The 27459-nt window shown below is 42.1% G+C and overlaps 2 protein-coding genes across 2 annotated transcripts; both read right to left on the reverse strand.

Moving 5' to 3' along the window:
* Positions 1-4049: 4049 nt before the first annotated feature.
* Positions 4050-9446, reverse strand: manea (mannosidase, endo-alpha). The gene is made up of 5 exons (XM_056427109.1): positions 9327-9446; positions 7726-8336; positions 6696-6805; positions 6490-6566; positions 4050-5772 (listed from the first exon to the last, which is right to left on the reverse strand). Exons 2-5 carry the CDS (start codon positions 8228-8230, stop codon positions 5139-5141), a joined length of 1326 nt encoding a protein of 441 aa, XP_056283084.1. The 5' UTR covers positions 8231-8336; positions 9327-9446; the 3' UTR covers positions 4050-5138.
* Positions 9447-10674: 1228 nt separating this feature from the next.
* Positions 10675-26308, reverse strand: LOC130201761 (serine/threonine-protein phosphatase PP1-beta catalytic subunit-like). Its single transcript, XM_056426869.1, has 8 exons — positions 26198-26308; positions 20038-20169; positions 15326-15556; positions 15127-15231; positions 13731-13802; positions 13117-13268; positions 12398-12532; positions 10675-12295 (listed from the first exon to the last, which is right to left on the reverse strand). Exons 1-8 carry the CDS (start codon positions 26247-26249, stop codon positions 12191-12193), a joined length of 984 nt encoding a protein of 327 aa, XP_056282844.1. The 5' UTR covers positions 26250-26308; the 3' UTR covers positions 10675-12190.
* Between the last annotated feature and the right edge of the window lie 1151 nt (positions 26309-27459).

Here is a 27459-nt window from a genome sequence, read left to right on the forward strand (position 1 = left end):
CTTACTTAAAATATGCAATACGATATTGCTGTACAATACTGCTGTACTATATTGAATATTGTTTTGCTACTACTACGTTTCACTTCGTAATATATAACACTTATATACCATGATATGTATAATGTACCCGCCTTTCTTTAATAATAAAAATATATAAATTTTTTTTTTACCATGTCATACTGTTATACCTCCATGAAATTCTCCTTTGAGGAGATGCCACTGTTAGTCTAAAGTTTAAGCACTGGCACTCAGTGACACTTGCCGGCACTTGCCATCAGTTGCCATCAGTTGCCAGCAGTTGCCAGCAGATGCCACTACTAGTCAAAAAGTGCCACTACTAGTTAAAAAGTGCCACTACTAGTCAAAAAGTGCCAGCAGACGGAGGGTCGGCCGCAGTGACGAGTCTGCGACGATTTAGTGACAAGCTTCACTGAAGTGCCCGGACAGCGGAAGAAATCACTTTCATGATCACAGAATGGAGGAGCTGCGGTTTAGCTAGATAGATAGATAGATAGATAGATAGATAGCTAAAATAGCTAGATACACAGATGGATATATATATATATATATAGTGTCTTTTTGTAGACACTTACTTACAATATGCGATAGTGCTGTACATTACTGCTGTACTATATTTAATATTGTTTTGCTTCTACTACGTTTCACTTCGTAATATATTGTAGCGACCCTGTGAAGTGGCTGTCAATCAAAGTGTGGCACCGTGCGTGCTGGTCGAGGGGGCGTGCCTGTGATTGGCGGAGTAGAGGAGGCGGGTTAACCTGTCGGAAAACGGGAGTTAAGGGTGGTTGACGGGAACCGTTGTTGTTGACTTTCGACCTGCTAAGCTGAGAGGAACACGCTGTATGTGTTGGTGGATGCCCAATAAAGGGAGGATTAATAACGTCGTCCCGTCTCCGTGTCATCAGTGCCATAACGTCCGAGACGTTACAATATCATGGTATATAAGTGTAATAGATTACGAAGTGAAACGTAGTAGTAGCAAAACAATATTAAATATAGTACAGCAGTAATGTACAGCACTATCTTATTGCATATTGTCAGTAAGTGTCTACAAAAAGACACTAATTAATATATATATATATATATTAATTAGTGTCTTTTTTATATATATATACACACACATCCATCTGTGTATCTAGCTATTTTAGCTATCTATCTATCTAGCTAAACCGCAGCTCCTCCATTCTGTGATCATGAAAGTGATTTCTTCCGCTGTCCGGGCACTTCAGTGAAGCTTGTCACTAAATCGTCGCAGACTCGTCACTGCGCCGACCTCCGTCTGCTGGCACTTTTTGACTAGTAGTGGCACTTTTTAACTAGTAGTGGCACTTTTTGACTAGTAGTGGCATCTGCTGGCAACTGCTGGCAACTGCTGGCAACTGATGGCAAGTGCCACTGAGTGCCAGTGCTTAAACTTTAGACTAACAGTGGCATCTCCTCAAAGGAGAATTTCATGGAGGTATAACAGTATGACATGGTAAAAAAAATAATTATATATTTTTTATTATTAAAGAAAGGCGGTACATTATACATATCATGGTATATAAGTGTTATATATTACGGTGAAGTAGTAGTAGCAAAACAATATTCAATATAGTACAGCAGTATTGTACAGCAATATTGCATATTTTAAGTAAGTCTAAAAAAATACATTATCTATGCAAGTCTGTGGCACTTGCCACAGACTTGCCACTGAGGTGCCAGTGAGGTGCCAGTGAGTTGCCAGTGAGGTGCCAGTGAGGTGCCAGTGAGTTGCCAGTGAGGTGCCAGTGAGTTGCCACTGAGGTGCCAGTGAGTTGCCAGTGAGGTGCCAGTGAGTTGCCAGTGAGGTGCCAGTGAGTTGCCAGTGAGGTGCCAGTGAGGTGCCAGTGAGGTGCCAGTGAGTGCCAGCGTCGCTAGGGGGATCTCGCCCCCGGGTGCAGGATGCAAGATGGCAGATCAACAATGTGCTCAACAGCAGCCCTTAAGCAACGGCGCAACACAACAACATCATGGCCTCAATCAGAACACTGTCACTGTCCTCCTCAGCTGTTCGGCAGCGGCAGGGTGTTACCTACCTACTGGTTTTCAAACCTACTGGTCCTGCGCGTGCGTTGTGTTCTCTTCATCTGCAGCGGGACTCGGACTCTCACCGCTCACGTCACATTCACAACATATTTGAACATATCTTAAGCCACCTTTCATATCCATTTTGCGTGCGATAGTATAAGTGAGCAGTGCATCACAGCCACGGATGAAGAAATACATTTTCGAAAAAATAAAAAGATCGCCCGACCTGGTTTCGATCTCTTTCACGCAAAAGGAGACTGCACTCAAAGACGCGCAGTCTGTGCGCTGCGCCACCAGATATTAGCTTCTGCTTAAGTAATTTAAATATTGATCCATTAAGTCGAAGGGATCTGAAACAACTGGTTACCTTGAGCGGATATGTACACTTTGAAACATGTTTAGCGATGCTTGTTCGCAACATAAGAAATGTGACTTAATGGATCAATATATAAATTACTTGACTTGAAACTAATATCTGGTGGCGCAGCGCACAGACTGCGCGTCTTTGAGTGCAGTCTCCTTTTGCGTGAAAGAGATCGAAACCAGGTCAGGCGATCTTTTTATTTTTTCGGAAATGTATTTCTTCATCCGTGGCTGTGATGCTCTGCTCACTTATACAATCGTAATCGCCGAAATGGATATGAACGGTGGCTTAAAGATCTCCAGCAATATGTTTGTGAATGTGTGACGAATCTGGTGAGCGACAGAGCCCCGCTGCAGATGTGAAGAGAACACAACGCACGCGCAGGGAAACCAGTAGGTTTGAAAACCAGTAGGGGTGTAACACCGGCTGCTGCCGAACAGTTGAGGCATTAGACAGTGTTCTGATTGTCTCCGCTGAGGCCAATGTGTTGTTTAGTAACGCCGTTGCTTAAGGGCTGTTGAGCACATTGTTGATCACCTTCCGTTTCAACTGAAACACCTTCCCAGGGTTGCCAGGTCTGTGTGACAAAACCAGCCCAATGGCCAATAAAACCAGCCCAAAAACCAGCCCAATATCAGAACTCAAAATATGCCCGTGCCAAACCATATACACTGCTTTTAAAGTCCAACAGCATTGCTATCATTGCCAAATGTATTGTAATATCTACAAAGTAACACCAAATGTTTAGTATGCCAGCATTAAAAGCAGTTTATGGTAGGATTTGGGTATAAATAAATTATTTCATTTAAAATATGGATTTTTATTGATGATATTCATGTAATTTGCATGCAAAATAGGTCTACCCGAACCAGCGGACACAAAATTCAACCCGCGGCAACACTTCAAAAGTTGCCCAATGCCGCGGGAAAACCGCAGACCTGGCAACACTGCACCTTCCGTTGCAAGTGAAATGCCTTCCGTTTCAAGTGAAATTTTCATATGTGTGTATGAGAGCTTTTCACTAGTATGTGTGAGAGATTTTCAGTTGTGTGTGTGAGCATATCGTTTTTCAGTAGTGTGTGTGAGAGCATTTCAGTAGTGTGTGTGAGAGCATTTCAATAGTGTGTGTGAGAGCATTTCACTAGTGTGTGTGAGAGCATTTCAGTAGTGTGTGTGAGAGCATTTCACTTGTGTGTGTGTGTGAGAGCATTTCAGTAGTGTGTGTGAGAGCATTTCACTAGTGTGTGTGAGAGCATTTCAGTAGTGTGTGTGAGAGCATTTCACTTGTGTGTGTGTGTGAGAGCATTTCAGTAGTGTGTGTGAGAGCATTTCAGTTGTGTGTGTGAGAGGGTATTCTGAATAATGTCCCTCACAGCCCCTCATAAGATTCGGCGGTCGTGCATATTACACTTGTGTCATCTGCTTTGACTAAACAAGTGAATCATTGCTGCTGAGGGTCAGAAGGTTCCCTCTCTCATCCTGATAGCACTGATGTGTGTGTGTGTGACCATTACAACTTTAACATCACACGTTATGCCTGTTAATTCATCAACTAATCATTTAAAGTGGCACTTCTGCAACTTATTATTGCTCCTCCTTAAAGTTGGGGGACATGTGAGAGGGAGATAAAGGATTTATTTTTTAAAGAACGGTCCAAATCAAAGGAGTCGAGGCTGAGGCGTCACCGCTGTGTGTCTTCTATGGGTCAAGCTCCATAAACACTGGAACCTCCAATACCCACAATGCAACTCAATAGTGTCTTTCATTAGACCCTCTCTGCCAGATGCCCACGGCTTCCCAACTAAAAGCTCTAAAACCAAAGTCCATTCCCTCCTCAGCACCAAGCCGAGCGGACACAGCGGAGCGTTGAGGAGCCTCAGAGCCACATGTTCACTCAGCCGGTCCGCCGCCAAATACACAACCGGCGGGGAACAAATATTGGAGTTTGCCAGGCATGAAAATCCCCAAAAATGCTACTTTTGCAGCAAAGAAGTTTTTAAAAAAGTGTTAAGTTCCACACAGATACCGTGACAAAATGTACTAGGCCTGTTCGATGGTGTCAGAGCTTTAAGGATAATGTAATTGTTAATATAAAAAGTTAAAATATTCCAGAGATAAGCATCATTCTCTCTCTCTCTCTCAGCCCTCTACTGGTTTCATCAGTGATGCATCTGATATTTTAGGTTCAACTTTCTAATATCAAGATTTACATTGTACTTTTTCTTGTATTGTTGAGCTAGAGCAGCGATGGAAGAAGACTGAGGCGACAGAGATATCTATATATATACCAGCAGACTGCTTTTGTTTACTTTCCCTCCTTTCCAGGGTGCAAAGATTTATTTATTCCCATCGAGGTTTAATATAGTCCCAGATTCCTGCGCGGCAAAACAAGCCTTTGGACAGATTTAGTCGGATTCTTCAGTCGGTGATAAAAACATGCTTATTACCTTACAAATCCCCAAATGTGCAAGGCTGTGTAAACATAATAAGACATCAGTTAAATTAACAATAATTTACCCAAGTGTAAAAAAATCACATCATTGCAGCCAGACTTAAGATAATCGAGTTATACTCTGGCCGTACTCCAGAGGAGTATTCAGCGTTGCATCGTGTTCTGCATTCTGCAGCTAGAACTTCATCAAAGTTTTCACGGAATCATTTCATACAACCGCGGAATAAACTTTTGCTGCGGCTCGACGTCGGATCAATCCCGCCATTTTCGTCGCTCGCCGCCAAAGATCGCAGCCCATTTGCGAGTTATCTCCAGGTAGATTGCAGGTCTATTGGGCAGGTAGTCCAGATACACCGTGTGGCCGGTTTTGGGAATAGCCATTTCGATCTGAGAGCCCTCGTGCCATTCGTTAAAGGATGTTATCGAGATGAAATCCGGCCGGGCTTGCAACGCGGCGCTCAGCGAGGTTTCGTAATATTTGCCGTTGATGCGGTTTCGCGTGTTTTGGAAGTTCCAGGGTCGAATGCTCGTGTCGATGTACCCGGGGCCCACGCTGGCGATGAATATCAGGTCGTTGTCTTCACAGAACGCTTTCAGAGAGTCCCAGTTCCGCTGAGTGGACCCGTAGGAAAACCCATTCGTCGCAAAGTAGGTGTAGATGCCATCGAAACCGGCGGCCAGGACGTCCCTCTTGTGTTTCTCCTCGACCAGCAGCGCGATGAAGACGGCGTCGTGCCGCGTGTCCCTGATGCTGTTACTCTCCGTGTGTTTGAGCAGTTTGGCCCACTGCTCCGTGTTCATCAGATACGAGTCGTACACGTAGAAGAGGGGAAGAAGCTTGCCGGTGTTGGTTCGGTACTTGAAGAAAGCAGGGTGCTCCCCGTACCTGAGAGAAGGAGGGAAACAACAGAAGATAAGTAAGAAGAGGAACTGTAACGGCAATACAAGAGACCGATGATAACTATATACACATCTGAATGACTCCCAGAGGGTAAGTAAGGAAGTAATTTATTTTCCATAGGTACATACATAACGTGTTCATACTGACAGACATTAACAACAGAAAAAATGTAACAATGGAGGACCGTCCAAAGACCGAGGTCTGTAGGCTCCTCTGAGATGAGGAGTTGGACGGCCCCTCCCCTAACCCTTTAGCCCCGCCCCGAACCCTTTAACCCCCCCCTCCCAACTACAACAGGCACACAGACAGTACACACACATATGGAACAAAACATAAAATGTCGTACAAGCAACAACAACAAAACCAGAACAGGAAAAAGAAAAAGAAAGAGACATAGTAAAAATAATAATAAAAGGCAAATGTGAACTACTGATAACTTAGAAAAATAATAATAATATAACGAACATCAAATTATGTATATACATTTTATTTTAAATATCATTCCTCTATTGTACTGTGCCGCCAGGCTGTATATCAATATTAATAACTTTCAAAATGAAGTGAGATGGCGTTTAAGGCGAGAACCAAAAGCCTTGGTGGTGGATGCTGATTTGACCTCGTCCGGAATTTGGCTCCAGAGCTTTGGACCTCGACAGATGAGTGCGTCAGACTGAGCTGCTGGCATTGAAGAAACACACTCACTTGTCAATGATGTATTTGACATTAGTTAACATGTTGACTTCATCTCTGTCTTTGTACGGCTCGATGTGAAACGCCACCTGGAAACACAGAGACGTTGATGTAGAATACAGAATATTTGAGATGGTCAGGATCCTTGTGCAGCAAACATTGAGTCTACTGCTAAATACACAACAAGACTACTGAAGTGACTTTATCTTCACACAGACCTTAATGTAGTATTTGTGTGCCACTTCCAACAGCAAAGGCACGATGTCATCCACTGGACCTCCATTATCATCATGCATATGAGGAGGGTACCACGAAACAGCAAGAACGCCTGAGCAGAAACAGTTCAAACACAAGAGAAAACACTTGTGAACATAATGTTACTCCTATAGTGTCAACGTTTTATTAAATGAGGCGTAGGAGTACAGTGGGTGGAGAAATGAACATTCAGCAAATATTAAGTTGTGATTTAACAAATGATAATTACTTTAAATATATACACTACCGTTCAAAAGTTTGGGATCACTTAGAAATGTCCTTATTTTTGAAAGAATAGCAATGTTTTTTTAATGAAGATAACTTTAAATTCATCAGAAAAACACTCTATAGCTTGTTAATGTGGTAAATGACTCTTCTAGGTGGAAATGTCTGGTTTTTAATGAAGTATCTACGTAGGCGTATAGAGGCCCATCTCCAGCAACGATCACTCCAGTGTTCTCATGGTACATTGTGTTTGCTAAATTAATATTTCAAATTGAAATAATTATTTCTAACCTTGTCCATGTCTTGACTATATTTTCTATTCATTTTGCAATTCATTTTATAAATAAAAGTGTGAGTTTTCATGGAAAACACAAAATTGTCTGGGTGACCCCAAACTTTTGAACGGCAGCGCATAAAGAACAGACTGACTAATAATTTAAAAATTATGTTGATGAAGAAACTGTATTTAATGTGAATGAATCGAGTCAGAACCACATCATGGTAGTCCAGAAATGGTTTCATTGGAAAGTGAGAATGTTGATTTCATTTCATTTATTTATTTGTACAGGGACCGTACACATTAATCAACCCATGGGTAAATGTGTTAACATTAGCTAAGGCTAAATTTCAGCTGTGGTCCCTGTGGCCAGATGTTACAGCCTTCACTAAAGGAGTAAGAGGTTAACACGGTAACATAATAGAAAAGCAGTAAACATACAGGTTACGATAATGATCTCTTCGCCCTGTTTCGATGAATGTCGGTCTTACCAATGGCTGCTGTGCGCAGCTGCTGCATATGAGACTCTATGACGGAGGGATCCCTGGAACTGTAAGCCCCTAGCGAGGGGTAGAAGTTGGCCCCGATGTCATCCGGTGGGACGTGCCTCCCTTGCGGATACCCCTGAGCCACCTTTGAGTCCCAGTGCAGCAGCAGCGGGTGATCCCAGTGGATGTATTTGCCATCAAACTTGGGGTTCCCATACCATGAGTAGTAGAAAGCGTGAAGATAGTAGTTTGGAGGAGGGAACTTCCTCAGCGCAGCCTCCAGTTTGTCTGACTGAGCCGAGTCGCTCATCTTGGACCGGTCGGGTTTCTCGGTGTTTTCCTCCTGGACCCGACTGTGGCTCTTTCTGTCCGGGAGCAGCTCCACCCCAACAGGGCTGACGAACGGAGAGTCATCTGGGGACAGCGCCTTCAAGACCACCGTCACTGTGAGCACCAGCAGCACCAAAACAACTAATGGGAGACAAGACTTGCGCCTGAACCTCGCCATGCTTCAGTCGGTGCTGGAGGCGTTCCCCAGGTCATCGTTGGGACCGCAGCGTGGGATTGTTGTGGGATGGGACGCCATTGAAGCCGGCAGGGAGTGTGTGTCCAGCCTGCAGGTTTGAGGACGCAAGATGAACGCGTTAGAAAAGAACACGAGGGCTACAACTCACAATTATGTTCGATTAACATAATATACTCTGTAAAAAAGGTCAGGGAATAGTGAATATGCCCATCAGAATGTACCATGACTCAAAGTGACATTACATTACATCACTTGTCATCTAGCAGACACTTTTATCCAAAGCGACTTACAATAAGTGCATCAACCTAGAGTACAAACTAAGAACAAGAATACAGGAAGTAACATTTCCTCAACATAGTCGAACTACAAAAGAACCACAATAAGAGATATTTAAGTGCCACTGAAGTGCAAATCTGTGTTTTAATCCAGATATAACATGTTGTGTGATGTTCCGTTTAAGGGTGTGATTAATGGATATTGTCTTACTACTTGTCTGGTTTAATAGCTGTTCACATTAAATAGTCACACATACCCATCATCATTTCTCAGAGGTAAAGAAGTCTCGTTTTGTCTGACTAACAGTCCAAAACCCAAAGATAATCTATAATGTTGAAACAAGGAAAAGCAGCAAATAATGACATATGTCAAGTTTACACAAGTAACAGTTTATTAATTAAGTTGACAATTAATGTTCTGTGGGTCGACTACTAAATTGATGCAGCTCTAGTTCAGTTTATTATATTGTAATTATCACATTGTTGAGTGTACCACATGTCTGGCAGGAAAACAACGTTAACAATGTAATCAAATCAGTTGCCAATTATTATTACGACACAGTGTAATCTATACTGCTCATAGAGCTAATTGAGCTGGAGTCTAATCATTTATAGGGACTAGCATCCAGTCTGCTAATGCGTTCAGAAACAATTAACGAGCTAACAAGGTTAGCTGCTCCCACTGGTGAACTTTAGACGAGTCAACAGCGGCTGAGAACAACGGGGGTGACGCGATTTAAATGTGAGCCCCCGACCTTCAAACATCGCACTCGTTTCCGTATTTGAACCGTTAAAAATACAACCTTCAGCTTTAAAGTCAAACACAGTGAGTCTCCACTGCTCGCGCGACTCTTCTTCAAGTGTCTCTCGTGGTTTGAGCCGCAGAGGACGCGACACAACCCGCACCTCTGGGTCGTAGCTTGTCCCGGAAACGTCGCAGATCTGTAACCGCTCCGACTGCGGCTGCGCAGTGGCTGTGACCCATCCATGTTGTCTAGTTCAACCGACTCAGTGTCGCCCCCATGCGTTTGGAAAGGTGTATTACCTAAAACGATCCAAACTAAGACCAATAAATCATTACCACAATTTATATTAATATAATAGTTGTATTATATATTATATTATATATATTTATATTATTATAATAATTTATATTAATTATTGAAATGTCCCCACTGTGGGACAAATAAAGGTATATATCATATCATATATTTATATATACACATATATATATCTATATATTTATATAATGATATGATGATATTCCTTTTATATATATATATATATACATATATTTATATAATGATATGATATGATATTCCTTTATTTGTCCGACAGTGGGGAAATTTCAAAAATCACAGCAGTGGTGCACATCAGAGCATCAATGAAAATATAAAACACAAAACACAAAACAAAATACTAATGCTAAATACTAAATATACAGGGGGAAAATAAAGTAAAATGCTGAGTTTGCCAGGATCTCCAGCGATCTACTGCAGTGTAGTGCAGCCGGACAGCAGCAATGTTAGTTTATATATTATAATCACAGCAGTGCTGTTTTAAAAATAAAACTTACAAATTTAGTTTGCAGTGGTCGCAAAAATAAGATAAAAGAAGAGTTCCCTTGGTTCTACATTGATTTATAATGCTGAGTTAGTCTACATATGTTTTATGTTTTATTTGTCTTGTCAAGTACTTTTATTTTATTGTTGAAATCCAACTCGTTAATATGTAATTGAGCTTTGGCAATACTGCAACATCAACTGTAAAGCTATTACGCTTATTTGATTGGATTAATCAATTAGATGGAGCATATCTGCTTTAATTTTATACTAAAGAAAAGGAGGACTCTCTCCCTTCTCCCAGAGGTCTGATAACACCAAAGATATATAGTGATGACTGTGCAGTGAAGGTAAAGCATCTACATGTTTGGCAAGACACATATAACTAAACTTTACCGCCATCATAGCCACTTTTATTCCAGGAATCATAAATACATGTTCAAAATAATCAATTTAAATCTGTCCTCAGGCCAGACACATGGGGAGAAATCACATCAACTTTAAAGTCTCGTTCTTATGTTGAGATAAACAAGAGTTGAGAAGAGTAACTCTGCAATGTCTCACATTTCTCGAGATGACAGACACAATGTTGGTTTCCATCCATTTTATTGAATGTACAGACTTTCAAACAAACTTGTACAAATTGCAAAACAGCTTTTGGTAACACCTCATTGTTTTATTATTATCAGTCAGTATTAGGAAATAAATTAAGTGAATAAAAAGTAAGCAATGTGAATAGAGAACATAGAAATACAACAGAAAGAATAAAACCGCACAATGAAAAAAGAAAGAGGCAAATGTGTACCGCAAAGAATCCACTGCATCTCGTTTGCAGTGGACTGAAGATGTGTGCCAGCACCTCCTCGTGGGAAATGACAACATGTTGCACCAGCATTGAAACGAAAAGCCCACCCTGAGCCGTGTGGACTGTAGTACTGTATTTGGACACCAGGGGGCATAGCTTCACATAACTGCCTGGTCCTGCCACCCACCCACCCGACTCCACAGAAGGCATCCAGGAGAAACATTTCATTATGTTTTTATGTACTCTATAAACACAGCACTAAACAATTCAAATACCGTGGAGCATTATGTGGAGCTTTTTGTTCATTTGGTCTTTTTAACACTGTACGGCGTACTTACTTAGACACATTGGAGCACTTACAAAATTGCAATCAGTGCTGTTAAGATATTTTCTATCCTTCTCCATACAAACACAAAGAAAAGGACAATTGTATTATCACTTTTAGTACACCACATATCCAGAGGATAATATTGGGGAAATTATCTTGAGAACAAATAATAAATAGAACCAGGGAGATGTCAATACCAGCTCTGTGTGAGGAGATGTCGAGGGGCGTCGAGGCACAGGGAGGTACAACAGAGCGGGGGAAGCGACGCCCAGAGGGCGTTGCGTTTCGGGGAGTTCCACTTTGATTTAGCCTCTATATTTCACTCAAGCCGGTCACTTCACATTCTTTACTACTCCTGGGGAGGTGCGGTTGTTCAGGGTTAAATATATCGAATGTGCCCCTGCTCAACAACCGCAAGTGCACCACACATGCTGTAAGATGTTTAAACTGTTAAACCGGAATATAATAAATGTTATTTATGTCTACGGGTTTAGCATGGAAACCTCCGTCTCATTAAAAAACATTGGAAGGATTCTCTCTGCTATTTCGAGAGGTCAAGGCAAGACGACGTTCAATCTCTACGTTTTTTCTGTTCAACTGAAAAATAATTCCTCTAACTTCAGTCACTTCGCCCCTCTCAACAGAGACGACACGGATCCTCAGAAAACCTTGAATGCATTGGAAGTAAAACTACAAACGGGATAATCTGTTAATAATATCAAAAATACTGACAAACAGGCAAAAAAAAAAAAAAAGATTGGTCACAGCAAATTTATGTACACATACACATTAAGAAAAGAGCTGTCAGTGGAGTTGGGGAGGCGGTGGGTGAGTGGGAAGAAAAGAGGAGAACGATCCGGGCGATGAGATAAGCCCTGTATCGTCGCCATACAGGGGAGTTACAGGGGCTGCCGTGCTCGCAGAACAGGGACGGACGGGGTGAGGAGGAGGGAGAGAGCCGAGGCTGTACGTTCACCTCTTCTTGGGGGCTTGGGTGGTGCGGGGTGGGGTCACGGGCCGACCAGAATTCACACCGCCATACTGATACTTGGCCTTCTTCTCTGAGGGCTTTAGGATCTTTAATAATGACAAAAGAGCAGAGAGAGAGAAGATGTAAGCGGAAGTGTTTCTCAGATAAGTCAATTAGCATCAATGTGCAAATGTGAAGCTGTGGACTACCTGGAAGGAGCACATCAGGGACTCGTCAACACTCATCATGCCGCCTGCATTGTCAAACTCCCCGCAGTAGTTTGGAGCAGAGAAAAGTGTGACCAGCTGGCGTTTGGCAAAGAACTCGTATCCATCCTCCACAACCTGTCGAAAGGCACGTGACATTATCCCACCGCCCACAGCGATCGACACCAAGAAACAGATCTGCAGCTCGTTTGCCATGACGGTGGCGTGTCCGTTCCCACACACACCAATATGAAACAGTCGAGATAAATGTTTGTGTAACAGACAAATCATACGTCCCAATTTCGATATTTACTTGTATTCTTCAGCTCAATAAACCTGATGACAGGGTCGCATACGCAAACAGTAGCTTCTCATTCTCTGTGTTATATTTTCACAAAATAAAGTGACAATGACTGAGTATTAAACAAAGTTATAATGAATGATGCATGGAGAAAGAAAGCGACTCGGCTCGACTGCAGCACAACGTATATTAATGTCTGGTTTAACTTCTGTGTCGTTGCATCAGCCACATTAATCACTTGTGCCAAAGACACACACACACACACAGACACACTAATGGAGGTCAGCTATCATTAAAGTGCATGCACAACCAATTTTACGTCTCTAAAGAAAAAGAAGAAGAAAAAACACTTGTCAATATGCTTGCCATGCACTTCCTGCATTCACACACTCCTCATCCAGGCTCTGTCACTCATAACGACCTGGTGGGCTCTGCAGATGAGGTCCAGGTCGTGGCGGTTGAGAAACTTGCTGACCACATCTGCTCCGAAGGTGAAGGAGACCCCGCGGTCGTTCTCCCCCCAACCTTGAACATCCTTATCCGGGTCCGACCACAGAAGGTCACACAGCAGGCCTGAGACACACAAAGAGATGGAGGAAAAAGAAAAACAAGGAGATAAAGATCCAGCTGACTCACCGAAGATCAACCGACGCAAAGGTCATTTAATCAGGAAAACTTAAATTCTAGGGAGAAAAAAAAAGGTAACTTCCTTTGGATTTAGTTTAGTTTATTAAGGATCCCCATTAGTCTCCACCGTAGTGGAGACTATTCTTCCTGGGCTCCAGGCAAAAAAACATTACAATACAAATACATAAAATGCAGTACAGCATGATCAATTATCACAAAAACACTTAGAAAACAACATTTACATTAAAAGTAAAATAATAATACCTAAATACCTTAAATACCAAAAATAATAACCTTTTCTCCCTTGAATTCCCTACATTTTCTGTGGACACACCCCCACACCCACACCCACACCCACACACACCCACACACACACCCACACACACCCACACACACACCCACACACACCTGTATCAGGCACGTCTGTCGGCCTCATGATCCTTCGAATCTGCTCCATTGACTGCAAATCAGGCGATAGCCCTGAAATAGAAAATAAAAGAGGTTACTGTTGTTTGGAGTTACTGCGATTACATTTGGAACCAGGGGCCGGTATTTCAAAACTTGTAATCCAGATCAGAATGATCCGGATAACCAAATCCCCCTTTCCTCAGCCACGGATCAACCTGATCCATCCCGGTATTTCAAAACGTTGCGGGATTGGATCAGAGTGATCCTGATACCGGCAGATTGGGATTTCCAAATCCGTCCCCGCCCCATGGATCAGACGGGAAACCGGAAACGGAGCGAACATTTTACGGAAAAAAGGAGAAGCTGCCACTACTGTTGTCTCTAAATCTAAGTATAATATTGGTCAGTGTTGATGCGTCCTAAAACGAGATGAAAGGCAATCACTATATTGAGTTAACAAATTACGTAAATCCGCACAAAGTTGAAAGAATAGCTCGGCGAAGTCAAATAAAGCCGAGTTAACGCTAACGGGAGCTAACGCTGCTCCATTGACTTCTGTGTTAAGGAGCTAACAAGCTAGTAATGAGGCTAGCGTCTGTATGTCGCGATCCACATTTTAATGCATTTACTCGCAATGCATTGGGTGTAGATTTTAAAATGTGTTGTGCATATCTCCGATGTGAGGTCCTCGGACAGGGATGTCTATGTGTGCAGTTTGTAAAGCCCTCTGAGGCAAATGTGTAATTTGTGATAATGGGCTATACAAAATAAACTCAATTAAGTTGCATTTTTAGGAAACAGTTGTCAACAAGAGATAAAACCGTAATATGCGTTTTCTTTATAGATGTTTGTGGAAAGAGAAGACAGACAGTTAACACAGAGCTGCTCCAAATGCTATAACCTTGAGCTTTGCTATGAACATTAAGTGTGTGTGCTGAATGCATGTTAATAAATACATTTGACTGATTTTCGACGAATACGTTGTATTATTTTTTTTTACTTCAATTTTTCACTGTGTTTTCTGAAAAAGAAAGGAACGTGCAAAGAAAATAAACATTGATCAAACAGCAGTCTAGCTATATCTGTATCAAACAATGAACTTTGGGAGCAGTTACACTTCGGCTGGTCAAACATTTTCATGTAATTTCCCACCAAAGTTTTGAAATACTCAACAGCAGTGTTTAATCCGGATAAAAGGCAGGATTGGATTACCGAATCTGAATCTTCAGGATCAGATTTGCTTTGAAATACCCGTTTTTAGGATCTGATCAGGATTTAATCCAATCCAGGAGGATTAATCCTGGTGGATCATTTTGAAATACCGGCCCCAGGGCATCAAAAGGTTTGCTTTACAATCGGAACATGGGTTTTAAATACAGGCAAACAGTTCTATCACCTCCATGGCAGCAGAAGATCTTCTCATCAATGATAGCAGCGATGGGCAGGCAGTTAAAGCAGTCAGTAAAGGTCTTCCACAGCTTGATGTTGAACCTGCGCTTGCCTGGCGGAACACGTTAAACACACGTCATTAAAACCCAAACTACAAACGCGCTTCATCGCTCGCTCGAGTCCGGGTTTCGTTCCTCTGAACTCACACTCGTCGTAGAAACCGTAGATGCGGTTGATGGAAGCACACTCGTGGTTGCCCCTGAGCAGGAAGAAGTTCTCTGGGTATTTGATCTTGTAGGCCAACAGAAGGCAGATGGTCTCCAGAGACTGCTTCCCTCTGTCCACGTAGTCCCCCAGGAACAGGTAGTTGGCCTCTGGAGGGAACCCCCCGTACTCAAACAGCCTCAGCAGGTCGGTGTATTGCCCGTGGATGTCACCTGAAAAGGGACGAGAGAAAAGGCGTCAGCGTGACTATTCTCTGTGTGCAACCTGAAGGAAAAGCAGCGTAACGTACACTACCGTTCAAAAGTTTGGGGTCACCCAGACAATTTCGTGTCTTCCATGAAAACTCACTTTTATTCATCAAATGAATTGAACATTTCATAGAACATATTGTCAAGACATTGACAAGGTTAGAAATAATGATTCATATTTTAAGTATTCATTTTGTTCAAACTTCAAGCTCAAAGGAAGGCCAGTTGTATAGCTTATATCACCAGCATAACTGTTTTCAGCTGTGCTAACATAATTGCACAAGGGTTTTCTAATCAGACATTAGTCTTCTAAGGCGATAACACAATGTACCATTAGAACACTGGAGTGATCGTTGATGGAAATGGGCCTCTATACACCTGGAGATATTTCATTAGAAACCAGACATTTAATCTAGAATAGTAATTTACCACATTAACAATGTATAGAGTGTATTTATGATTAATGTTATCTTTATTGAAAAAACTGTGCTTTTCTTTGAAGAATAAAGACATTTCTCAGTGACTCCAAACTTTTGAACGGTGGTGTACATTTATTACAGAGAGTAGGAACTACTTAGAAAGGAAAACATTGAAAAGAATCAAAGGTATTGGTGCAGAAAGGGACGAGCCCATCAGAAAGTGAGTGTTGAAGATGTCAGCGTAGGAGTCGTTATCAGAACCTTTGGAAACCGCATGTTCTCACCCACAAATACACCCGCACCGAGCACCGTCTCTCTGGAACCATTTGGATATCCACACCGACATGCAGGTCGGTGTGGATATACGACCGTGCAAGTATACGCGCACAGAATGAGCCACCGGCCCGTGGGACACGAGCCGCCGTGGGAACGAAGGCTGACAAATCCAGGTTGATCACGAAAAGGAAGCGCACACACATATCCACACACACTCATTTTAATTTAAAACTCTCCGAGGACTCCGCTCTCAGCAGAAGCACCGGGTCTCTGCAGGGGGAGCCTCTCCTCATCATCTGGGCCCTTCATATCCTCTCCCACCAACTCCAGAGCTGCTCTCATTTGGGCTGAGTGCTCCAGGAGGAGCGGACGGCAGCGAGCCTCACAATAATAACGGGCTTTATTTTGCCAAAAGTGGAAAGCAAGATCACGTGCCACACTCTTCTAGAGCGACGCTTCACTACAAGATGGCACCAAATACACATGAAAACTAAATAATAGGGCTAGTTGAGATTTGCAGCTGTCTGGCCCTGAGATTAAAATGACCAAGAAACATTTCAATATTATATCATGAGGGTGTTTGGGCTGATTTTCTTTGCCTTTCATTGTGAAGCCAAACCGCGACTTGCATCTTATATATATATATATATATATAAAGTATAGGCCTGTTGCCATATATATATATATACACTACCGTTCAAAAGTTTGGGGTCACCCAGACAATTTCGTGTCTTCCATGAAAACTCACTTATTTATCAAATGAATTGAACATTTCATAGAACATATAGTCAAGACATTGACAAGGTTAGAAATAATGATTAATATTTGAAGTATTAATTTTGTTCTTCAAACTTCAAGCTCAAAGGAAGGCCAGTTGTATAGCTTATATCACCAGCATAACTGTTTTCAGCTGTGCTAACATAATTGCACAAGGGTTTTCTAATCAGACATTAGTCTTCTAAGGCGATAACACAATGTACCATTAGAACACTGGAGTGATCGTTGATGGAAATGGGCCTCTATACACCTCTGGAGATATTTCAATAGAAACCAGACGTTTCACCTAGAATAGTCATTTACCACATTAACAATGTATAGTGTGTATTTCTGATTAATGTTATCTTGATTGAAAAAACAGTGCTTTTCTTTGAAGAATAAAGACATTTCTAAGTGACCCCAAACTTTTGAACGGTAGTGTATATATATATATATATATATATATATATATGGCAACAGGCCTATACTTTAGCATGTGTCTTAGGATGTAAAAACATACTTTTCTCCATGCAAATGAATGATTAAGGAATAGTGCTGGGTGTTTGAGGTCTTTCACTCGGCTGCTCGGTTTGCATTTCACCATGAATTATTTTCTCTGCTCTGGGCAGTCAGTCACAGCTTGACATCTAGAGTCTGGATGCAAGTACCGGTAATGTGAAAGAACTTCAAAATCCTTCACATTAATAACACAATATAAAAACTTCAATGAAACAAGTCGTAAAGTATTAATGCACTGCTCCGGCAACACAGTCCGGCTCACAATCTGCCAGAACGAAATCAGGAACACTTTTAAAACCAGAGAGGGACATTTCTGAGGAAATTGAGGTGTGAATGCAGGATGCTAAAAACACACATGGAGTCAAGGTGTCCTTCATTTTCCTGACAGAATCCCAGAAACACTTTTGATGCCTCTCTTATTCTGTGAGAAGCTATGACAGGAAAGGCCCTTCAGCCTGCTGACAGCCTGCATCCTGAGACAGGAGAGCCCTGAGTGGAGCCTTCGCTTTGAGGAGATCGGGCAGGCGGGAAGATTTGTGTCCATTTACAATTTAAAGTTGTCTCTGACATGGACAGATCGTCAATGAAGGGGAGCTATAACTGGCTTAATAAGCCATTTCTCCCCAGCAGCCACTTTGACATGTCACTGCAATGTGGGGTAAACACAGGTGTAACAAATAAGCTCAATTTAGGCCCATTGTGCTCTTAGTACTGAACCATATGAAGACTTTTAGTAAAAGATTAAACATGCAGACACTGTATGAAAGATGCCGACTGTATAAATAAGTAGAGAAGTGCCTAAAGATGTGCAGCACTAAGGAGCTCCTCTCCTCCAGCCGTGTCCGTCGAGCTGCAGTCAGAGGGTCCGGAGGAGGCGCCTCAGTCACCTGCTCCTAGTCAGAGGTCTTAACTCCTATTTAATTATTTTTTTGTGAGGATTTAGGACCCCTGGCGAACACATCGAGTGTTCACCGTCAAGAATGTGTGCATGGTTGTAGGTTAGAAAAGTGGTACGATGGGGCAGCAGCTTGGAGGTATGAATGAGGAGAGCGTGCATGGAAACGTGTGCATGTGTTTCTGCAGGTTCACAGCAGCAAACACTGTGAATAACACTGTGACAACAGAGTGAATACAGGACAACAAAACAATCATTCTTACTTGCAACAACACAACAATGGAAACGAGGCAATTAGATTTGCTCCTTTTTTTTTGTGGCAGTTTGCTTGGAAAAGGAAATTAACTGCAGGAACAAAACCACATGTGGATTGAATGGTAAACAGACATGGCAACGGAGACTGTCATCTCTGCAGACAGATAGAGGTGAGAGAGCTTCGTGAGAGAGGAGACGGTTTCAGCTGAACTACCATCATCTGATTGGCTGTCAGCGTGCCTCCGCAAAAGGCACCTTGGTTTAGCGTTGCTATTCCACACAAGACTGGCTTCCTCCAGGCAGCCCCGCCCACTGCCTGCCCTCTCAAAACAAGGGAGGATGACAGTGAATTATTTACTCAGCACTGACTGCAGTGGTAAAACAGTCCGAGAATAGCAGCTCAGAGACGTACGGTTTAAAAAGAGGAGCGAAAGGCTGAAAGTTATTTCCCATGGCAGCCTTCAAAAAGAGAAACGTGGACAGCGAAACCTGAGGCTCAACCAAGAAGGAACAGACTCTTATCGGGTCATGCTTCACACAGGCGGTTCAAAACCAGTATCTCTCATATGTTCAGAGACCGTGACGATTAGACATCTGAAGGAACTGAATTTATAGCTACAGGGCAAAGAAAATGTGTTTATTTTTTGTAAAACAAAGAAAATTGTTCTCAACATTTCTGTAATGTGTATTTAATGTCTTACTGTCATTGAAATGAGAGAAGTACATTTATTTATTTATTATTAGAGAATTTACAATTCTTCCATTTAAATTTGAAAACTGATGATAAATATTGAGATATATTATTGTTTTTTGTAATCAGAAATGCTCGGCTACTTCAGGACATATGGGACGAAATCCGAGTGCAAGGTGGACATTATTGTGATGTTCTGGAACATTGCATGAGAACATTTTGTCGAACTGGACTTTTTTTGTAGTCCATCTCCTGAACATTGTAGTTCCGCCGCTGCAGACTGACGTCACTAACATCCGCCTGCCGTCGCGTCATAACCACAGAGTTTCGTGAAAGTGGAGTCGGATTCCATAAACACCGCGGTTGTCTTTTCCGGACCCCTTGTGAATTCTCCTTCCCATCTTTCCTTGACCCTGTGACGTTTTCCATAGAGGAAAAGGGGCGAGGGAAAGACGTGAGGAGGTCGTTGTTTGACTATTCGACCACAAGCCCAGTCTCTCTCAGCCCGGTTACATGATTTTTAACTTCTAAACCTTTAAGTTCAGGAGCGAGTGTGTGGTTCAGTACAGCAGGTTACGAGTGAAAGAATAAACACGCGGTAGAAAATGGCCGAACAAATCCTCAACGCACTGACCACAGATCTTCAGGGGCGCTTCCAGCTCCAGCAGGATGGGCTGGCTGAGGAAGATTTCCCTGGATTTGATGCAGAGGCCCCGCACCTCCGCCTCGGTCATCTGCACGATTTTCCCCGGGCGGCATCCTCGTACTGGAGGGGAGAGAAAGACTCGGTCAGCGCGGTCCACAACTGTTGGGTCGGAATCATCACCCGACACCGCGAGCTTCCTCAGAACGAGGCCGAGTGACGTCACACTGAAGGGGGAAGAAAACATTCAATGACGCACTTTCAGGAGAATCACAAGGAAATCTCTAACTCAGATGAGCTGTGGGGGGGGTTCTGTAGCTCATAGCTGCTAAGTCTCAGCCTTACTTTAAGAAACCCAAACACTGCTCAGGCCGCCTGCATCTTCAGCATCGCAGTGGGTTTATTGGCTGTGCAGTTGCACTGTTAGCTTAAGCCTACTTTCTGGCGTCGTGCCACATCTCTGGAAGCAGATTTACTCCACAACGACGAAAAGAAGGAGGAAGACTTGCAAACGTTGGCGACAGTCAGCAGTCGAAATAATCAGAGCTGTGGAAAGCTGTGGTACCTTGTGGCTTGTATAAGGATAAAGTTAAGTTCCATCCAGGATCAAAAGTCTGAAAGATGGCATCCGTGCAGAAAACATTAAGAAAAGAGGGTTCAATAAGTAACGTGATGCAACAACTGTGCAAGAAGTGACTTGTGGAAACAGTAGAAAGGGGATAGACGTATAGTCCACTCTGGACTTTAAAAATCCTCCTCCTGAACTTCATACTGCATTTCCATTGTTTTTAACTTCTCTCCACCTAGTGCTATTCCCAACTTGAATTATAAACGTCCCACTTTTTACCTTTAAAAAAAATAAATCACATTTAAAATAGTTTTCAATGATACACAATCTGTATTCTGGTATGATCAATTGAAACATCCAAATACTGCAACTTATTCAAATCGTTGCAGGATTGTTTTTTACAAGTTCTTTGGGGCAGTGAAGTGGCAGCTCAACGTAACTATCGCCACCCTTCACTTGTCACTGCGAGTAGAATTCACTTTAAGATGTTATTGCTTGTTTTCACTGCCCTGAAGGGTCAGGCTCCTGGCCTCCTGCCCATACCTGGGATCTGTTCACACCAGATGAAGATCTCAAACACACAAACTCAATATCCTCTTTTCAAACTCACCTTTATCTTGTGGCTTTTTTTCTGAACAGACAGTATTTTTTGTTTTGTATCATTGTTATTCACATTATCATCACCATAAAGGGGAAATAACGAGACTATTTATGATCCGTCACTATCTCAATAAAAGTATCGTACATAATTGGATGTCACTTCCAACTTTGGCTTCGCAAAACAAGAATCAAAACACTGACTGCGTAAAGATGAACCACCGGCAAGGGAAACAGAAGTAATGAACATAACTGACTGAGGAATTGTGTAATATTTAACCATTTTGGTATTGCCTCGGAGCTAGACGCCCACTTCAGATTCCAATAAAGGAAAACTGAGCCATGTGAAACGAATGTGCATCATTCAGAGATGAAGATTCCCATCACACATTTTATATTTGCCCTTTTGTTTCCTTGAAGAATGACAAATTAGCCAAGAATGCTTAAAAAGGACAGGAATCAGTTAAAAATGGACTAACTGAAAAAAGTTAAAACAAATTAAATATAAAAATATAATAAACATTTGTATATATATATAAAATATTTTTACATATAAATATATTTTTTTATATATAAAATATTATATATATATCTAATTTTTTTAATTATTCTATTTTTAGATGTAACTTTTTTTTGGTGAGCCATTCCCAAAACTTATAGCATGCATTTTTGTGGATTCATAAATGCACACGTGTGTACACACATGCTACTTACACACTGTCTTATTAATCAATTAATCCAACCACATCTGAGAAAAGTGAGTGACTCAAAGTGCCAAAAACTATTCTAGGGCTCCACCAACCTTAACCGAGTTTTGCTTCTCACAATCATTGTATTTATCGACCATCTACATAATTCACACAGCTTCCTTTGAGCCATGGTGTAAAGCATGAAATAGCAGAAGCAGGGCTCCTCGCTCGACGACCAGGCCTCGTCCGAGCCGAGCTGAGTCCGCCCGGCTGGAACGCAGAACCTCTCACAGTTCGCTCTTCTGCAGCCTGGCATTTCTAAAAAGAGATTACGTTCTTAAGAACATCGAGAGGCAAAGGCTCAAATGAAGCAAGGACAAGGATTTGCAACCATCATAAACCAAATCACCGCTTGTGTGTGCGACTGCGTGACTGAGAAAGTGGGACAGCGTATCTTTCACAAGTGAAATGAATCCCCATGAATAGACGCTCTCACGGACCAAATCTTCGGAGACAGCAACACATACAGTGAGCTATTATGTGATGTTTGGATGCAAAATAAGGGCGTAAGAGTTGAGACTAAGCACAGGGAATCTGTGGTCTCTTGTGCAAAAAGCCGAACCGGTTGTTCGTTAAAGGCTACTATGACCATAAAAAAGTGAGCGAACTTTAGAGGGAAGTTTATGGAGAGCGAATACAACAAGTCCTTTATAAAAAATACACATAAACCTAGAGCTGGATACTGACCTAGATTATTGAAAGAGGCCAAACAAACATATTTGAAAACCTGGCTTTGGTTCAACAACAGATGCAAATTTACTGCTCCTCCATTTCAGCATTAAATGCAACGCTAAACTATGATGCCAGAAGCCGCGATGAAACGATAAGATCTCATCAGTTAAGCTGCGTTCACACTAAAAGCGAAACTATTTTTCGCGTCGCCCAAAACGCGTGAGTTTACTCGCTCGACCGTTCGCCGTGTTCTCGCCATGAGCGTCGAGAGCCCCAGGGGCGGGGCTTATCTCCGTGTCTCGTCTCCGTAAAGACCGTTATCATCTCCTTCATCCACCAGAATAACTCACCACTAGTTCTGCTTTATACTTGTTGTGGACGTCCCACACACTGACGCCCTCGTGTTTGGGTTGATGACATTAATATCATATTATATATATTTATACATGACATCACCCGTAGGCTCACTCAGCTCGGTCACTTTCACCGATGAAGTCACCGTTACGTCTGAAAGACTTCCGCTTCCAGCTACGAGAGAGAACTCAAGAGCCGATTGGCCCGAGTTGCGAGATGACGCCTCAAAGTGGAAATATTTAAACTCGGGGCGAAAATTGTGCCGCTGAAAACGCGTCGCCCACATCGCGTCGCCCCAAGCACGCCGCCCGGGAAAATATCACTTCTATCGCAGCCACACGCGTCTGTACGCTGACTTCTCAGGGGATTCGGTCGCGCGAAAAAATAGTTTAGCTTTTGGTGTGAACGCACCTTAACCTCCTGTTACCTTCACATTTACTAACATCTTTTACCCTCGGGGTCAATTTGACCCTAGCAATGAAAACCTCCAGAAAATTATTAGAATTAATATTGTTTCCCAAGTTTAAGTGTGAGGTACTTTATGTGTGTTTGTTGACTTCCTAAATAGCACTTTAAATATATAAAAAAAGTTGATATTTCTTATATGTTTGACAGTTAAAAACAGCCTGGGGTCAAATTGACCCCAAAGAACACCGACGTTAAACATTGAATGGGGTCAAATTGACCCTAAAGGTCACAGGAGGGTTAAGTGTGAACACTTGTTGGAAGAAGAGCCATCTCGCACCAACACGATCACAGTAAAACTGACCACTCATGAGAGATGCCACGTCCAACTTGTATTCAAAATATGAGCACAATCAAGAAGTTACTGCAGTCCATCTGAGAAACAGGAGAGACACAGTGTGCGAGCATCAACAAGCTTTCTAGCCGAGAATAAAAAGTGTTCACGAGCAAAACACAAACCAGAAGTTGATTGCATCTTTTGAATCTGTTGTATAATTTGTTTTCTTGATTCAATTCCAGCATCGGTTGCAATGAAAAACCACAACAAATGTGTATCTGCAGAGTGATGACATTCTCCAGCAGTTTCTATAAACAGGGTTCTTACACATTTTGACCAGTGGATTTCCATGAATTAACCAAAATTCCATGACTAAACTGAAATCTCGGTATAAACATGAACATTTAAGAAAATGTTTGCGTATCGAGAGCGTAACGCTGGCTTATATTTTGAGCATCTTTCGTTAAATTTTTTACAAAATTATTTCAAACTCGCCGTAAATGAACATGTGATAATAACACATTTCCATGACTTTTCCCAAACTTTTATGATTTAAGTTTTTTTCCATGACTTTTCCAGGCCTGGAAATGACCATTTTGAAATTCCATGACTTTTCCAGGTGTTCCATGACCGTACGAACCCTGTATAAATAACAAATGTTAGCGGTGCTGGCGTCTCATCCCTCCAGTCACCGATACTGGTGGAAAGTATGCCGAGGGCAGCTGGATGTGCCCCGGTGGCCAGACTCTGAGGATGCACCACAGGGGGGCGGAGCGGCCTTCACTCAAGGATTCATGCACACCTCTCGTGCTCACGCACAAAGACACGCCCTTTCATTCACCAAGTACAACAAGTTGTGTGTGTCAACACAAGATGACATACTTTCTAACTGTAGATGCACACTTATTTTGTTGAGAGGGCAACGCTCAGTGCTTCTTGCATCTCTTCTACTTTTCAATGTCTTCAACTTGTGTTCAGTTATTCGAATGCACAGGAGATTTTAAAGGAGTGTGTCAATGTGCACAACACTGAAAACCAGCAATCTGCCCACTAAATACACACAAGTAAAGAACTACCTCAACAATTCAAATTCACCTAGGTGATGTGATAAGGGAATCCAATACGACAAGACGGGGTCATCCATATATTCGTGTCTACATATTTAATGTAAGGTTATTTATTTCTATAGCTTAACCCAATCTGTTAACCCTCCTGTTACCTTCAAATGTACTAACATATTTTACCCGTAGGGTCAATTTGACTACAGCAATTAAAACCTCCAGAACATTATTTGAATTAATATTGTTTCCCAAGTTTAAGTGTCACTTTACGTTTGTTTGTTTGTTACCTAAATAGCCCTTTACATACATAAAAAGGTTGATATTTCTTATATGTTTTACACCTTGGGTCAAATTTATAAATGTACAAGTTGTGTACAGGACATTGAACAAATATGTGAATTTTATGTTTTCCCAGTTGTCCCCAATAAATTAGGAAAAGTCATGAAATATGAAGCAAAAACAAATGATGTCATTCATTTGTTTAGAGACGTTAAACATTGAATGGGGTCAAAATGACCCCAAAGGTAAGAGGATTAAAGAAAATCGCCTGCCTTTTCAATGATGTAACACCAATAGTTGATATCGATCATGAGGATAACTTACAGCACCGGAGATGAATAACGGTTTTGATCATCGGTGTTGACGCGTTTGTTGAACACATATGAACTTAGTTAACTTTCTGAACATATCCGCGTGTGACAGCTCCTCATTGCCCTGTCTTGAAGCCCAGGGCACGCGCCGCTGCCCCGGGACGTCGTTTGGGAAACAGAGGAGAACATAGGAGAACAGAGGAGAACAGAGGAGAACGGAGGAGAACGGAGGAGAACAGAGGAGAACGGAGGCGAACGGAGGCGAACAGAGGCGAACAGAGGAGAACAGAGGAAAACAGAGGAAAACAGAGGAGAACAGAGGCGAACAGAGGAAAACAGAGGAGAACAGAGGAGAACAGAGGAGAACATAGGAGAACATAGGAGAACAGAGGAGAACAGAGGAGAACATAGGAGAACAGAGGAAAACAGAGGAGAACGGAGAACATAGGAGAACACAGGAGAACAGAGGAGAACAGAGGAGCCAGAACGGCTCAACACGCCGGCCGGAAAGTTTAACTCCACGCAGAAGCAAAAGGCCGTGCCTCAATAAAACGACCTGCCAAAGCTTCACGTCGCAATTACGGCGAAAACTGATTCTTTTTCAATGTCGGCGTTCACCGCCGCCAGTGTTAGTAAACACGGCTAGCTAACAGCAGCTAGCCACCGTTAGGATCATGGGGACGACGGGCTAGCGTTAGCCAGGCAAGCTAACGCGTCGCCTGCCTCTTGGGAGGGGGGCACCGCGGGAGTTACAGATTACGAATGGACGTAAACAGTTCGGTCTGTGTCGCACGATATACTGTAATTAAAGTGTTCACCTTCCAGGAGCCGAGAGATGAGGCTGTCCACGTTCAATTCACCCTCCGCCATCTTCAAACTGATTTGGAGGTGTCGGCCGGTTCGATTCCCCCCGCGGACGCCAGGGGGCGCTGTCGGCGTGAAACGCTGTTGGCGTGAACCCGGTGACGGCGGATCAAGCGGAAGGGAACGTTCGTGATGGGTGAACACACTGTAAATAACCCCTTAAAAGGTTTATTGTTTTGTGTTGATTGCCTTCTTTTGTATCTGATTTATTGGTTTTGATGTATGCCTTTTTATATTGTTTTGTTTTAATGATTTTGTATATGTTTTAATCGACTTCCTCTTTGAGCTAAATCGGACTTTTATTTTGAAATGTTAAAAGGAAGCGCACCTTTATTTTAAGTAAAACTACAAACTTGTCGGTTGTAAATGTTACGGACGGATGCGCATTTCATGTAAAGTTGTAATAGTTTTAATGGTCCCGTATGACGCTAATGCTCTTACGGTGGTGACAAGGAGGTATTTAAGAAAGATTTTTGGTTCAATTGTATACACCGAAAGAAAGAAAATAAAGAAGTTCACCAGCAGTAGGCCTACGTCTCACGCCAAATGATATACGGGGATCCGTTACACCCACTTTGACTCTTTTGGACACCTTTGGATGAAATACAATGTGCCTATGTGTGACACAAGGCAACACACATAATGCATAATGTATATATCCCATACTGAATGCAATCCGGCACAGATATTATATTAAACTGATCTAAAATAAAGATGTGTGCAGTGGTGGGAAAGGTATTCAGATCCTGGCCTAAAGCAGTACACCACTGTAAATATGAATAAATAAGTGAAGACGTGCAAGTGAAAGTCATGCATTTAGAATATTGTCCACGTAAAAGTAATATGAGCTAAATGTTCTTTTAGTGTGAAAGGCATAAGCATTATAATGCTGCTTATAGGCTATATTAAAATAGTACAATTATTATTACTGCTATGTGATGTTATTCTGAATTTGCAGGAGCTTGAACACAACCGTCCCTTCAATAATTAGGTTTTATATTATCATAATGCATACATGTGTCAAGAATAATTGTATTATTGGGTTAATACTAACTATTGTATTGATTGTTGTGTATAATATATCCTAATTTGCATGACATGTTTTGTTGGTGAAAGCTTCGACTGCAAAGTACTAACTTCAGCTCTCAAATCAATTTTGTTGAGTAAAAAGTTCAATGTTCCCATTTGAAATGCAGTGAAAGAAAATTATAAACGG

This window comes from Pseudoliparis swirei, chromosome 11, assembly GCF_029220125.1.
Source record: "Pseudoliparis swirei isolate HS2019 ecotype Mariana Trench chromosome 11, NWPU_hadal_v1, whole genome shotgun sequence".
Classification (NCBI taxonomy): domain Eukaryota; kingdom Metazoa; phylum Chordata; class Actinopteri; order Perciformes; family Liparidae; genus Pseudoliparis; species Pseudoliparis swirei.